Source organism: Medicago sativa, chromosome 7, assembly GCF_051527215.1.
Source record: "Medicago sativa cultivar Bolivia chromosome 7, Bolivia_mono, whole genome shotgun sequence".
In the NCBI taxonomy this organism is placed as follows: domain Eukaryota; kingdom Viridiplantae; phylum Streptophyta; class Magnoliopsida; order Fabales; family Fabaceae; genus Medicago; species Medicago sativa.
This window is the reverse complement of record NC_140755.1, coordinates 68,656,284-68,672,765: the sequence shown is the minus strand read 5'-3', so window position 1 is coordinate 68,672,765 and position 16,482 is coordinate 68,656,284. Positions and strand designations below refer to the sequence as shown.

The 16,482-nt window shown below is 31.8% G+C and overlaps 1 protein-coding gene and 1 long non-coding RNA gene across 3 annotated transcripts; both read right to left on the bottom strand.

The window, feature by feature from the left end:
- Nucleotides 1–1,929: 1,929 nt before the first annotated feature.
- LOC146908010 (uncharacterized) lies at nucleotides 1,930–4,183 on the bottom strand. Of its 2 annotated transcripts, XR_015019630.1 has the most exons (4): nucleotides 3,102–4,183; nucleotides 2,700–2,938; nucleotides 2,476–2,602; nucleotides 1,930–2,382 (listed from the first exon to the last, which is right to left on the bottom strand). It is a non-coding gene; the product is annotated as an uncharacterized LOC146908010 (long non-coding RNA). The 2 variants fall into 2 exon arrangements; XR_015019629.1 differs by having other exon boundaries at nucleotides 2,700–4,183.
- A 7,576-nt stretch (nucleotides 4,184–11,759) lies between these two features.
- Nucleotides 11,760–15,331, bottom strand: LOC146908009 (myb family transcription factor PHL5-like). The gene is made up of 6 exons (XM_085723421.1): nucleotides 15,169–15,331; nucleotides 14,027–14,112; nucleotides 13,139–13,178; nucleotides 12,984–13,041; nucleotides 12,833–12,902; nucleotides 11,760–12,224 (listed from the first exon to the last, which is right to left on the bottom strand). Exons 1-6 carry the CDS (start codon nucleotides 15,278–15,280, stop codon nucleotides 11,874–11,876), a joined length of 717 nt encoding a protein of 238 aa, XP_085579547.1. The 5' UTR covers nucleotides 15,281–15,331; the 3' UTR covers nucleotides 11,760–11,873.
- Between the last annotated feature and the right edge of the window lie 1,151 nt (nucleotides 15,332–16,482).

Genomic DNA, 16,482 nt, shown 5'->3' with positions numbered 1-16,482 from the left:
ATTAAACATGAAACATTTCAATCATAAACACCACCACCAACTACCTCTCAAAAAAAAAACACCAACTATATGCACGAACCATTGTAACAAAAAAAAACGCTTGAATCGCAAGTATATTTTGTAAAATATTCATATCTCTTTCATTCTTCATGTATTAAATATGATTTTTGTGTCATGCATGTCACGAGAAAATGAATATTATATATTTTAGAAATACAAAGTGATTGTAATTTTTAACCTCTATTACATTTATGTATTTTTGTATCTGTTATATATCTAATAACTTGTTGTTTTTAAATTATTGCATAAAATTTTGTAACGTTCAATTATTTCATTAAAAAATTATAAAGTACATCAATTAACATTTTGAAATTAGACGTAAAAATATCAACAACATTATTTGTTTTTTTTTGTCTTCTTTTGTCTTAATCTATTCTTTGTATTTTTTTTGTACATATGCATAAAATAAAAGATATTTTTTTGCAAACTCACATTTAATGAATTTAGTACATAAACAATCATGATTAATTGAATATATTTATTCAAAAAAATGATTAATTGAATATATATACAAAAAATATGTTTGTTTCTACGGTGATAAGAATTTATTTTGACTAAAAATGAGTTGAAGATAAAATGATTTGTGTTTGGATATATTCATGTAAAATTGAGTTGAACTATAAGTTTGTGTGTAAAAATAAATTCTAAAATAAAAAAAATACAAATTCTAACTTCAAGTAGAATCAATTTTAGAGGCCAAATCAATTCTATTTGAAAGCAATCAAACATAGTAAATCAATTCTACACCTCTAGAAACAATTATGGTCATTCTAAAAGTGAAATCAAATATACACATGGTGTGAAAAAACATTTTGATGAAAAATTAATACTTTTAATAACTTGAGCAATTTTTTTATAACATGTCAAAATTAATTAATTTTAATAACATTTCAAATAATTTAAATAAATAATACTATAAATTAATCCAATTAATTAAGATACTAGAAAATGAAATTATTTTCTTCTCTCTTTTTCTTATACCAAACAAAATTTTAAATCTATTGTATTTCTCATCCCTCTTTTTACACTTTCTCTTACCTATTTATTTCTTTACAACTTCTCTCCGAAATCAAACACAACTTAAAATTAATAATCTTCTTTTGAAAATGTCTATATTTTTTGGAAAAGGATGCTTTAAAATATATTTGCTTACCTAGTATCTATCATATTTCACCAACAAAAAAAAATTATCTATCATATTTCTCCTCCAAAAAGATTTATTCTGTTGATGGAAAGGTAGGCAATATTCTATTCATACCGACAGGGGCGGACCTGGACTTCCAATACCAGTGGGGCAATGTTTTTTTTGTCAAATGATTAAATAATATTAAATTTAATAAGAAGTTATATTAAAAGTGGTTGTAGCAACCAAAATTACAAAGCAAAATGCTCTATTAGAGGCAATCAAACCAAAAACCAAAATACAAGCATCCAAACAACCATGGTTATCAAAGGAATCAAAAACAATGCTACTGATTTAGACATGTAATGAAATCATGTAATTGGTAATGTTGTAGTCTAGTGCTTCCCCTTGCAGTAGCTTGAGGTAGGCATGACAATTAGGTTCCCCTTGCAGTAGCTTGAGGTAGGCACGACAATTAGGTAAAACTAGTATTGGATTACAGTATACACTAGACGTCTACCCGTGCTGCCGCACGGGTCAAATAAAGTTAAAAATGTATCTTGAATCAATGTAAAATTGGCAATGTGGTGATTGTTTGATTCTGCTAACATATTTGGTTGACTACGCCACGGTATTTATAACGTAACTTACTTTCGAAGAACCGTGAATAAATATAATATCTCGATAACCTCCAACGGCAATTAATAATCGTAACCATGTGCATGTGACAAATAAAGCATAAGAACTCAGAAGCACAATTTAATTCCATATAGTTGCAATACCATTATAAATCGGTTTGGAAGTAATAGAATTGATATGAAAGCAAGGTGAATTAGCATTCAAGATAATTGACATCAGTTCAATCTGCAATTTTGTACTCACGAAATTACAAAGGCTGAATCATCAAAATAATGCCGCAATAGTGCTTTCCATATAAAATTGCAACACCTAGTAAGTTCATCAAAATAGATAAAAGCAACTTAAAGCTTGCCACCAAAAAGACAAAATCCTGGACAATTGTGAAGACGAAACGGCTGACGACATACGTAAAAAACATGGAAAAGATAGCAAAAACTTGAACAGGAGGGATAGTGTTGCAAATTGGAATGGCAATTGGCATTGCAAATGGAAAAACCAACATTAAGTTATCACCAAAAAGTTCCTTCCAAAGCTAGGAAAAAGATGAAATCAAGTTTTACCTGCAATACATGCAAATAACAGTGTTTATGGTGTGTACAGGAAGATAACTAAATAATCATTTAGATGCTTTATTATAATATTGCAGTATTTACCTTTAACGCAACAACAACATGTGTGACATTAAAATGCATTCTATTGCCTTCAATGTTATAAGTACAATCTCATATTGGTCAGCCAAGAAATAGCAGCCTCTATATTGTCATTCACAGCAATAATGTCCTGGACAAACACACAAACATCTTAATATATCAGCTGCAACTGCGAGAAAAATTATAGAACAATGTTAATTTCTATTAATTATTAGTTCAGCAGCTACCTGTTTATGTGAAAAATTATCGTAAGACACCAACAGCGTTGATGCATCCTTACAAATTGCGGAATACTTCTTTATAAACCACATTTGATGTAGTGGTCATACAATTGCCATCTTCATCCAACAATAATATCTTCAATCCGTTTCTTGATGTAACTCTCGACACCGCAACATATAGTTGACCGTGGGAAAAAACCGGTTGAGGAAGATATATTCCAACTTGTTTCAACGATTGACCTTGACTTTTGTTGATTGTCATTGCAAATGAAACCGAAATAGGAGGTATATTAACCGTGGGAAAGTCTAAATGTTCCTAAATATCTCTCGATATACAACATTTCAGGAAATGTGCCTCAAATTTACATAGAACTGAATGCATAAAATTAACAAACTTAGGTGACATACCATATGCATTGTCAGGTATATCGAGATTTGAGCTACATCAATGTCAGTTCTAAATTCTAAGCAATGCAAATCTGCCCCTCAGCCACAACCAATCTTGAAATGCGAATCTGAATCACAAAGAAATTGATTGTTCAATCCCAATTGTGTTCACAATCATTCAACTTGGGACTAACCAAAGGAACTAAAGATATAATTGAAATAAAATATTCAGCAAAAGTAAAAGGAAAACAAAATAAAAAGAGGAAAGAACTAAAGAATAAACGGGCAATGCTCTATTAAGCTTGCCTAATTAGCATACATAAACCCCAAACCTCTTTGCAAATTTAGTGAGGAAAAAAACTGATCAAAATTGGACAGTAAATTCAAGTTATACAATAGTAGTTTCTCATCCAAATCTTCACATTTCAAACTTCAAATTTAAAACGATCTCTTAGGATAGAAAGATGCATGCTGGTATAAGACACTAATCAGTAACCAAATGAACATGTTATTGAGAGCACATAATAAATTAAATATAGGTTCTAAAAGTGGCTTAAAATGAATCATACAAATGGAGAGTTCCAGCCTATTGGTTGGCAATATCGTTACAAAAGCAAAGTAGCACGAAGCACTATCAATCTCAAAATGATCTCACACATTCTCAAGCACTATGTCAATTTCAAGAACATCACACTCATGCTCAAGCACCAAGATAATCCTATATAGTTGTTATCATCACTAAATATCGTGTTGAAAACAATAACAATAAAAATTCAAAACATATAAAATAGGGCTCAATTCACGGGGTACAATACATTTTTTTTTATAGAGGAAAGAATAAGCAAAGACTTCTTAATAAAAAAGACAAAGATTTCACTTTGCAATTTATTTGATTGATTGTAAGAATTTCAAGCTCTGTTCTTCTACAAATATCTTCTTATGTAATTTATATATAATCTCAATACTGTCATGAAAATTTGTATGAAACCAACATCGGTGATTGTGGTCTTCTTTTTGGTTCAATTGAAGAAGCCATAAGACTGTGGTCTTAGTAAACGATATTCATTGACTAATTATTCAAGTTTAGTGTAGTTTCATTTCCCATTCTTGCTTACTATAGAAGTATGTATCAGAAAAGTGAAGTGCATCAGAAGAAGGTACAGTGTAAACAACTCACAATGCAAATTCAGTAACAGCAAGAACTAATGAAGTCAAATACATACTTGCAGTACGCACCACAGGAATATCAAACAGAGATTTATTGTTTGGGAGGAGAGATTCCTAATTATTCATTACTCCTAAGCACCCTGTCCAATTAAACGGCACCAGGAACGAAGGGTTGAGTTTAACACCGTATCGAGCGGCTATTACCCTTGTGGCTATCTGAACAATGAAAATAATACATCCATAAAACAATTTAAACCTGACATCTATACATTAAAGCACAAATCATCCATACATTAAAGCACAAATCAATTTCATGGTTCAACGCAGTCCACAAATATACAGTCAGTGAGAAACATTCCTTTCTATGAACATCTATACATTAAAGCATAAATCATCCATATGAAGGCACCATGATATAGAAAACTACAATAAAAAACGTAGCAAATTAAACACTTTCATCTAACCATATGTTTAACTACATGAACCTTCAATGCTAGAGTAGGTTAAGGTAGAAGGCATGAATTCAAATAACTACATAAGGCAAGTGAATGGCAGAAAAACACACAAAGGTTAAAACCAAATAGCCATGTATGTAAAATAGCCATGATACCTCACATTGTTGAATCTTCCAAGATTAGTATATTATATTATAGTTTTGCAATGACATTGTCAAATGAAATGCATGTGAGGGTAAGAAAAATTCTAGTTAACCTTAATCAAATTGTACAACACAATGCAAAGTTACTTATCTCCATTGATCAATCATAAATTCAAGTAAAAAATAGAAGAAATGAAAATACCTAATGCATGACCTAACAGAAACAAACGATTTAGTTGCTATATGTCAATTTCACAGCAAATCATACATGCTTAGCGATGTAGTTTGAATGATAGAAGATTGCAAGTAGTGCAAATTCAGAGTCACTTATTTTATTTTAGCCAAAAATTAAAACTTGCCACTATGATATTGGACTATGATATAAGTAGTGAAAATTCCAAATGTTTTTTTTTTAAAAAAAACATTGCTTGAAAAACCATGTTATAGGCCAAAGTTCATATAAGCAAACAATCAAACAGCTTGGGGTTGCAAAGGTAAAAAGAAACAAAAAATTGATTTGAGAGAGTATGTTGTCTATTATGCAAAACTCATACATATGACACAATAAGCAACACATAGTAGTGTTATGAATTCAAAAACGTTCCAGCAACCTGATTCTTACACCAGGAACCAAAAAGATAATGAAGAAGTAAAGTACGTTCAACCAAAAAGGATGAAAACAAAAACATTCCAGTTTCAATGCTTACACCTCATACATTCATAAAGTTGCATATCCGCTGCACTAATCTTTACATTTTAATTGCTAAAGCTACTTTGCCACTAAACCTTCACATGAAAAAAAAGAAAAATTACTTCTATTTGCAAAATCCCAGTACAGAAACTCCTAAATTGACAAACAAACCAAACCCTAACAATCTTTTATACAACAATTACCTTTATTTGTGAGAGAAAATCCCACCGACAACTGTAGACTATAGCCACCGCATAAACCGCAATCGAGAGCCTTCTTCCACCAACCACCACCGCAAAAACATCATTGTTGAGATCAGAAATAAAAATTATCATTTATGAAATAAAAATTGAAACCCAGAAATAAAAATCGCCTATGATGAACTTACAGTGAACATGGTTTGCGTGAGAGAAGAGACAATAGACAAACAGAAGGTGGGAGAGGCAGCGTTGCAGACAGGGTAAGTGTAGAGGCGGAGGACGACGACGGATGGTGGCGGTCGAGTCGATGACGGCAAAGGATGAGAGGAGAAATATGACTGTGAAAATGGAAAGGGTGAAATTTTCTTCATTGGCATGGAGAGAAAGTGAGAGAGAGATACGTGTAGTGAAATGAAGCTAATGGATTGAGAGAGATGAGAGAGGGAGAGATGAAAAAGAGGATCAAATTTCAAAATCAGAGAAAGAGACGAAACAATGGATTGAAGTTGAAGGGATGGCAGAGTTTGAGGAAGAGAGAAAGCTGAATACAGGGAGAAGAAAGCGTTGGAAATTACACGCTAGAAAGGAAGTGAGAGAGACTCATGTTTCCTAAGTCACGTGTGGAGCAGTGTGGATAGTAATTATCATGGTTTCCAATGCATTTCAAATTTCAAATTTTGGAGCCATTTTTTTAGGTTTAGGGTTAGCAATTAGGGTAAGCATGTTTGCAACCATTAGATATAAAGGATTATGCAAACTATTATGTGTTCGAATAACAGGTTACTAATACTAACGCAAACCAGAATCTTCGGATTTAAAAGAGTTTTCAACCTTGCTTTTGATGAATAGATTCTCTACAAAAGTTTAGACTTGAAACAACACAGGAACAGAACAGAATCAAGTAACAAAACAAATAAAATCAATTTCAGTAACCAATTAACCAAACCCTAAAAGTTAAAATCAATTTTAAGTAATGCAATCACTACTACTCACTATCATAATTCAATTTCAATTCCTGGTTCAATTGCTCACTGCTGCTATCAAGTAATTTGAGTTCAAAATCAAAACTGACCTAAGAGAGAAGAGGAGAGGAGAGGAGATGGCTGACTGACTGAGAGAGGAGATGGCCTGAGAGAGAGGAGAGGAGAGCGACGACCGACGGCGGTTCACTAGTGGGTGGTGGTGGTGGACTGCAGGACCGGTGAGTTCATGTGTTGCATGCGCGATTTGAGAAAGATGAAGGAAAGGGAAAACGTGCGTGTTCCGTTCTACTGTGTTAGTGCTGAGAAAAAAAAATATTGGGCTGGGTTAAAAAAAATATTGGGCCTGAGCTGGTGTGGCTATTGCCACACCCTGCCTTGCTCAGGTCCGCCCCTGCATACCGATAACTTTGACTAACCGGTTAGTATTTAAACATTATTTCTTCAAATTTACATAATATGTGAATTATAATTTATATCCTTAAAAAAAATTTGTATTATATATTGCTATGATCTCAACAGTATAGAAAGTAAGAATCACGCACAAAAACTCTAAAATAAAATAAGAAATCCTAAACAATTATAAATCATTTTGAATATATTTTGGAAAACTAAAATTTTATTATAAAAAAAATTGTAACAAAATAATAAAATACTTAAACTGATTTTTTATTAGAAGCTATATAAAACAATTTTTCATCTGAATGTCTTTTTTTTTTTTTTTTAATAAAAATCTCTTTGAAAAAAGTCATAGCAAAAAAATGAAATAAAAAAAATTATAGGTTACTCACTCTCTATCTTTTTCAAACGACAAATGAAAATCATTTTGATTCTTTAAAGCAGAGATAAGCGTTGTTGTTTTTTTTTTTTGTGATGGTCGGGGTTTGAACCCCGAACCTTGCATATATTATATATTGTCCCTAGCAACTGAGCTAAGCTCACGAGTACACACCGTTGTTCTTTCAGTGTTACATGTGCTACACGGCGACTCAAAAAATAACTCATATTAGATTTGGTATTCGAACGACTGTTATTGTTTTTCTTTTCATATTAGGGTTAAGAAATGGAATTTGAACATAACATTCACTCACTCTCGTCTCTTTTACAAAGACTAGATGAAAATTACTCAAACTTGGGTCAAATCTCAGCTAGAAAGGTATATGTACAGCCTTCAACGTAAACACAAAACAAAAAATTGTTTGGTGAATGTTTTAACACACTTGTATTTCAATCCTTGTAATGATTTTGTTATAAATAGACATTTAAGGTTAGATGCATCTATAAAATATGTAAAATATGACAAACCGGATTTTGGTTTGCTTATATTTGGCTCAGAGAGTTAGACTTTGTAGAGTATGGCATGGTCAGTGGTAAAACTATCACATACCACGAAAAGTTTCTATAAGGTATACGAGCTGAACAATTATGAAACAATTTTCTCCATTTTTCTTATATTTTGCTTGAGCTATTTTGGATGCATATTTATGAATTTATAAGCATATTATGAGTGTTACAAGTTTTGAACAGTTGAGAGTAAAGAGGTGGGAGAGGAGTGATGTGGTGAGGGTGACTGGTTGAAGGGCAGAGAGTAATTAAATTTAAACACAGTGAGTTGCGATAAAAATAGTTAATAATTGAGTAAGGAATAAAAAATACGCCAAATTACTTGCAGTTGCATCATGCTAACGGTAAAAGATATTACTTATATCTAGTTTACAACTGTTAGATAGTCCTACATTCGATGAAATATGATCTGAACATAAGTTTGTAAATAGAAAGCACTTCATACCATCTAAATCCCACTTTATAAAGAGGAAACACTCCACACTATTTGAATCTCACATTTGATAGATAAGAATCTTGATGAAAGCTAATTTTATGTTGTATTTTTAGTTGTTATTATTATATTTTAAAAGTTAATTAAAATTTAGCACATAAAAAAATATGTTTCACATGTTTAGTGGTTTGCTTACTTGGTCAAAGATTTATGTATGAGGTGTAACGTTTATGTTACACTATGGTAATTCCTTTCATGCTTAAAATTAGGAACTACCACCACTCGCTAATTTTTTTATACATAGTGCTCCTTATCTTTCTCTTAAAAATAAAACAGTATTGGCTATAAATGTATTGCAGTCAGATACGCAGATACGTACAAACGGCTTCAAAACTTCTATACAAATTTACTCATACAATACATCCCTCCTATCAATAGAACATATTTTGACACAAAAAATTAATTTTATTCTCACTTATGAAATCGAGTTTATGCTTCCTGGTTGCATCTCTTGTGTTTATCAGGGAAGAACCTTGTATCCTGGGAGGATATACGCTTATGGGGTGAATAAATCTTGAAGGACAGTGACTTTGTCACGCCTTAGGTTATTTAACGGTTTACTACTTTGCAGTCATTGTTGTTCATTACTTCTTGTTTGATTACTTCACCGTTACCGACTTCGAATCACCGCAATTTTAAAGATAGATAAGTCTAATGATATCTCTCTTTTGCTTATAGTTTATTAATGCTTATATGTTTATGCTGATTATTATTTAGAGATAATTCTGATCACTAATTTATTCTACAATCTTAAGGATTTATTCAATTAAATTTTTGTGTGGTAATTTCTTAATCAATTTGCAGGATTCAATATTGAGTGAAGTGAAAATTTTAGGAGAGCGAGGTGCAATTGGCTATCCTGAAGATGAGAAATAGAGAAACACAAACATGAATTGCTTAGCTTGAAAATGGCACAACCATTAGTCTGTGAAGCTGTGAAAAGAAAAGAGCCAATTCGTATTTCTATTCTAGCGCCAGGTTCTCAGTGCTGTGGCTTTATGTACAAAGGTCTTGATAATTAGGTGATATTTTAGTGATGGAGTGAATTTAAGATAAAGTATGGTAGGGTAAAGCTCTATGTTTTGACTATTTTGTTCCCCTATGTTTTTACTTTGTTAATAGTTGTTTAATCAAAATGGTTGTTATTTTTAGTTAACTATTTGGAAGAGATGATGAGTCTTTTCCAATAAACGATGATATTAGCAAATATAATATGTAAAATGTTATGTAGCGAACCGGATGTTAGTTTTCCAATATTTGGCTCAAAGAGTTAGGCTTTGTAGAGTATGTCATGGTCAAGTGGTAAAACTATCATGTACACCATGCAAAATTCTAGAATTTGTATGAACTCTAGAATTATGAAACCATTTTCTCCATTTTTTTTCTTATATTTTGCTTGAGCTATTTTAGATGCATATGTATAAATTTAGGCCAAATACCTCCCCGGGTCCTTTAAGTTTCATTTTTGTTTCAGATAGATCCTTTAAGTTTCGAGTTTGTTTCGGATAGGTCCTTTAAGTTTCTAAGGTTTCAGATAGGTCCTTTAAGTTTTAAGTTTCGAGTTTGTTTTATATAGGTCATTTCTATCAACCTCCGTTAAGCCAAAGTTGATCTGTCCGTTAAGCCAAACTCGAAACTTAAAAGGACCTATATGAAACCTTAGAAACTTAAAGGACATATCCGAAACAAACTCGAAACTTAAAGACCTATCTGAAACCTTAGAAACTTAAAGGACCTATCTGAAACAAACGTGAAACTTAAAGGACCTAGGGAAGTATTTGGCCATGAATTTATAACCATATTGTGAGTGTGACGACTTTTGAACAGTGGAGAGAGTAAAGAGGTGGGAGAAGAGTGTGGTGAGGGTGACTAGTTGAAGGGCATGAGAGTCCTTAAATTTAAACACAGTGAACTGCGATAAATGTAGTTCATAATTGAGTAACGAATAAAAGATACTTAATATACCAATAAATAATTGAGTAAGCAAAGAATAATTGAATAATACCAAATTACTTGCAGTTGCATCATGTTACAATAACGGTAAAAGATAGTCATATCTAGTTTACAACTGTTAAATAGTATCACATCGGATAAAATAAAATACGGCATGAACATAAGTTTATAAAGAGGAGGCACTCTACCCCATCTAAATCCCACATTGGATAGATAAAACTTTTGATAAGAGTTTATAAACACTAGAGACATTTGCCAACATTTTTCTTACAACTTTATGATGTCAGACTTGTTATAACTCTTAAGATGCCTTTTATTTTTGCCAATAATTTTAGATTTGTACAGAAGAGTGGTATCAATGATTTTCCGATGTTTAAGAATCTACATGAGTGTGACTCCTATACGAGGCCGTCATTGTGACCCCTATCCAAGGTTGTCACATGCAAATGATTTCGGAATATAATCCAGTCCGCAGATGGTTGTAGGTCAACGCCTACTAAAATAATGTTGCCCATCATAGATGCAACATTGTGATCCCTATACGAGACTATCACTAATGATCCTTATTCGAGGCTATCACTGACTCAAAAATTCTCGTTGGAATAAGGTGGGTCCCTATTCGAGGCTACCACACCCATGTATAGTCCCACATCAGATAAAATATGGTCTTAACATAAGTTTATAAAGAAGAGGCACTCCACACCATCCAAATCTCACATAGGATAAATAAGACTCTTGATAAGAGTTAATTTTTATTTTCCTATTTGGCAGTTGTAATTCATTATGACTTATCGATTATCCATTTTTTTGGGTCATAACTATTAATCATTGATAGAAAGGTAATCAATTATCTTTCAAATTAGGATCATTTATGAGCTCTATGTATGTAATGGTTAAATATCCTTTTATGTGATACATTACTCGGACTTAGCCTTCTCTTCGGTTAAAAATTTACTAACCAATATTTTCATTGCCTTAGTTTTCACCTTCAAAATCATGTTTAAATTGCAGTTTGAACTAGTTATTAGCCTAGATAATCTATGATCAATCAAGAACCTTGCAACAAACCATACATATCAAAAGTAAAATGTCCAACAACACTCTAAAATCATAATAACTTTGTTGCATGCAATCAACTATACTTACTATCAAAATATACATATATGATGTGTGATTCTGTTGAACCTTTTATTTTCATCCAACAATATATACATAACATTGTTCATTTCAAGGTCTTCCAACTTATAAATGTCCATATGAAACTGCTTTGAAGGACCAAAAAAGATCAAGCAAACATTGTATATATAAGATGGACATCATCATCAACTCTATTATTAGGGCAAACAGTTATTCTAATTATACAAAACCTATAATAAGAAACTAGGCACCAAAGGTGATTGGTAGGTTGCTTCAGCCAGCTGACTCCAAGAAAGGTTCCAGGTTTGGTTGCTGAATTCTGAGGTAGTGGATGATCCTAGTTCAAAACCTGTAGGAAAAACATTCTCATCTGTGACCTTTTGCTTTCTTGCTGTTTGATGTTCTTCCTCGGATTGTGTTTTAAAGGATTCAGATTCCTCAGTAAGAGAGGGAAGAGGTGTTGCTTTACCAACCAAAGGCTTGCAAGCTTTTCTTGTAATAGTTCTGATTTGATTACTTTGTCCAATTCTGTCTAGGTACTTTCCTTGTGCTTCAATTTTCAGCCTCAAGCTTTTTTGAACCTTCCAACAAATAATACAAAATTTTAACTTGAGAGATTATCTCCATGTCTGTTTTTTCCTCTTGGAAGTTATACATGTTCTCCATAGAAATAATTATATTGTTTTGTTTTAATTCCCTTTAAAACTTTCTACAATTCTTGACCTAAAAATTATAAAGACTATATATATATATATATATATATATATTATTGTAAATGTAGAAGACATATTTGGATAAAGAAGCAAAAGTGTAATATGTTTGATCTTCCTTGACAAATTAAAATATCATATGCTTACTTGATAAAAAAAAAACATAATATTGAAACTTTTAAGTTATTTTTCTTCAACAAACTGTTAAATTTTTGTGTGAAAGTTTACTAAAAAGAAAAGGGTCTTGTTAACCGGTGCCCCCGGGGCACTGGTTAAGGAATACATAAATAGAATTTCTGTCTTGGAAATATAAACTGCTACTTTTTATCAAGAAATAATTACATTACTTTTTGATAAAAACTTACTTTATTTGGTGCTTAACCAATGCCCCGGGGGCACTGGTTAACATTCTCCAAAAGAAAATTAGATAAATCAAACTTTAATGACTACATCCTATAGGTTCAAATACTATAAAATACCTCAACTTTATCACTCATGCGTTTTTGCACCTCAGCCTGCATTTGAAGGACTTCTTTTAGCTGAAGAGCACTGTTCATTTACAAAATATAATTATATAAGTTGTTTGAAAATGAGATATGAAAATTATTGCTTAATTAGTTGTTGACTTACGATATAGAACAGAAATTTGGCAGCATATCTGATATGCTTCTCTTCTCAACCTTTCCTCCTTCATAAATCATCATGGAACAAGTTATAATTTCACTTGAAGTTGGTCTTATCATTGTTTAATCAAATACTATTACTTGGCTAAACCAAAAACTTACTTGTGGTGGATTCTGGAATCAATTTGGAAATCCTGTATTTCTGAACATATCCAAGATGAGCATATTAGTCATTCTTTATAACGTTACTTGTATTTCAATTTTCAAGGGAATTATTAGGCTTTGCTTTATATAAGTCAATGTGGATGGTAAAAGTATAAATGTGTCAAAACACTAATAAATACTTTAATGTAGTTTATGGTGAGTTTGTACAAACAATTTATAGCTTATTGAAATAACTTATAAACTTGTTTGATCAAATGAAATGTGTTTGATAAAGAAGCTTCCAACCCGTGATTTTTTTTTTTTTTGAGAAGCTATTTTAAATGCAGTTTGAACTTGTAGCTTTTAATATTTTCTTCCATTTTTACTAATTAGCATATTTTGTAATTCATATAACTGTGGGTGCGTTTGGTTTGCTAAAAAATAAGGACATGACAAGAAAAACTCCAGTTGTACGGTGTTGGATTTGTAAAACTGTTTTAGGGATATGAAAAATTGGTGGCAAGCGACAAGACAAAAATTGAAATTCTTGTCCCTCACCAAACCATCACACAACTTTTTGTCTCACGTACAAGTTGTCTAAAATACCAAAATAACATTTTATCCATCAAAAATCGTATAAGATCAAAAATTATTCAATACCTACAAATTTTTCATGTGTTGTTGTACCTTGTGTTGTTCTGTTTTGTCTTGTAATGTTTTGTCCAGTACTTACAGTACTTACTGTTTTGCTGATAAAACGCAAGTTTATATAATAAAAAAAAAGTCATATTATAATTTATTTCCATAAACTACTCTAAATACTTGTAAAAGTGTTTATACTTAATACTTTAGATCATGTGATAAATTCATTCAAAATTTTATGACCAATATAAATGGGTGAAGAACCTGCAAGTGGCTTTTGACGTGTAATATTTTCAATTCTGAAACCCCCATAGCCTTCATTCCTTTCAGTATACCTCTTGGTGTTGCCCCTGACAAACAATATTCAAATTGAAAATGCATATAATCATAAACTTTTCTATGTAAATAATGTTGCCTCCTACAACTCTAACTAAATATTATCATATTATACTTTCAAGCTAAAAGTTAACGTAAAAAAGTCAAAATAGATATATCAGTAGCACACAAAATCATTTTTAAATAAAAAAGAGAAGGAGGAAAATGCAACTACAAATAAGTTTATAAATCAAATTGTTAGTCCAAGTATCAAAGAGCTTGGTTTTTAATTTTTCTTAAGTCAAGTCAAAGGTTTGAGTCATGTGAATAGAAAGAAAGAAAAGAAAAAAAAACAGGGAAATGAATTATATCCAATCATGGATTTACGTTGTCATCAATTTTGATTGTCGGATGAAAATCAGACAACTTACATTTCAAGTTTCATTTTAAAGTAGAGTTGTCGAGGTCAGAATATGAGCCATCAAATCTTATTCAACAATCAAGATCTCTTGACTGCTTAACATGATTATCTTAATAGCAACAATTTGAGTACAAAAAATTACACTAATAGAGGTTTATGTGGTTTGTGTAAGTCCATCTATCTCAATTCAAATAAGTGAACTTTTAAGTTGCCTTCCAAATATGAAAATTTCTTAGACAAAGAAAAAGTTCATAAATTCTATCATTTTTTTTTTTTGAAGAAATCATAAATTCTATCATTGTAAATATTGCAAACACAAATCAACAAACATCTCTTCATTAACCCTTTTTTAGTACCCTTTGGTAGTAGGACTGACCATTTGACATATTTCCTTTGAACTAATAATTTAAAAACTGAACCAGACATTGAGCCTACAAGACATCCGGATCATAGTTCAACCATTTTAACCGTTTGAATCTGGACATAACCACGATCAAACTGTTCAAATAATCAAACCGTAAATAATTCATTCACGACTCAACTGGTTGAACCGTCCAATTCGGTTTTTAAATCATGGCTGTGAACTAAAGAAACTGTGCACGTTAAAACAAATCTACAAATTGCACTAAACAGGTTATCATGCAAAGTATTATTAGTGGCAAAAACTCACTATCTGGCCCCCCAAGCCTATTTACAGCCTCCACAAAGAGATCATGGAGTTGTTGTGTCCATCTTAAGCGTTCTTTGTGTGTGGCAGAGCCATCTGAGCGAGTGGAACCCATAACTGAACTCTAGGGGTCTGAAAGAGGCCCAAAAAATTGGTTACTAAAATGAAGGATTATAGTCAAGAAAATGAAAAACAAGACAAAAACAGTTGTCAAGAGACATAGAATTAACCATCGTGGCGATGTTCACCAAGGTAAATTGGCTTCATTAGATTCTACATTTTGTCTTTAGTTGTCGGAAGAAACCAGGTAGTATACTCTCATGTAAAAACCTAACAGTCTTTACCATCAAAAACAAATTAATTAGTCAATGAATTATGATTATGAATGATGGGGGAAAGAGTTGCAGCAACACATTTTTTAAAGTCTCCCTCAATATTATTATGAAATATCAATTACCTTCGAAAATGATTGGGATATTTGCAAACAAGTTTTAAATTTGAGTGGGGAATTTGTATATTTTTATAATCACGCAAAAAAAAAAATAATAATAATAATTACCTCATGGTGGTGTCATGTGTACAAACAATTACCTCAAGGGGTTTTGGAGAAATTTTTTTATTTGTGCCCTACTTTTTACCAAAAAATCCAAAACTACCCTACTTTTTTGAAATATTGCAGAAATACCCTACTTTTTCTGACTTTCTGGTACCACTCCACTTGGAGTTGCGGGGTACCCTAAAAAGTGACAAAATTTTTGTCCTTATTGTACCCCTCTACTTGGAGTTGAGGGGTACTTTCCTATTTTTTTTCGAATTTTTTTACTACCACTCTACCTGGACTTGCGTTGTATATATGGCCTTTTTTTTAAAAATTTTTAAATACCACTCTACTTGGAGTAGAGTGGTATAATAAGGACAAAAAACTTTTGGAGCATAGTTTTACGTTAAAGCATGCATAAAAAGAAAATACTCCCTCCGTCCCATATTAGATGACCTAGTTGACTCCGACACACGTACCAATGCATATATTTTATCTTTGATATCTTCAATTCTCTGCTAAAAAAAATTATGAAAATTTAATATTTTAAAAATATTCATCGAGACGAATCCATGCGTAGGGCAAAGAAAGGTCGTCCACCAATTACTCGCATTAGGACCGAGATGGACGATGTGGAAACTGAGAGAAGATGCGGCGTTTGTAGGATGCCTGGTCATTCCTGCAAAGATTGCATTAATATTAGACATCAGTAGAAATCTAATCTTTATTTCATATTTATTGTATTTCGTATGTTATTTATTTTATAAATATTATGATTA

Excerpts from the sequence above, each read along its gene's own strand:
- LOC146908009 (XM_085723421.1), bottom strand. The coding sequence starts at position 15,280 with ATGGGTTCCACTCGCTCAGATGGCTCTGCCACACACAAAGAACGCTTA. Across the intron at positions 13,042-13,138 it reads GATTCCAGAATCCACCACAA|GAGGAAAGGTTGAGAAGAGA; the intron begins GTAAGTTTTTGG and ends TGATTTATGAAG. Across the intron at positions 12,225-12,832 it reads GCATGAGTGATAAAGTTGAG|GTTCAAAAAAGCTTGAGGCT; the intron begins GTATTTTATAGT and ends ATTTGTTGGAAG.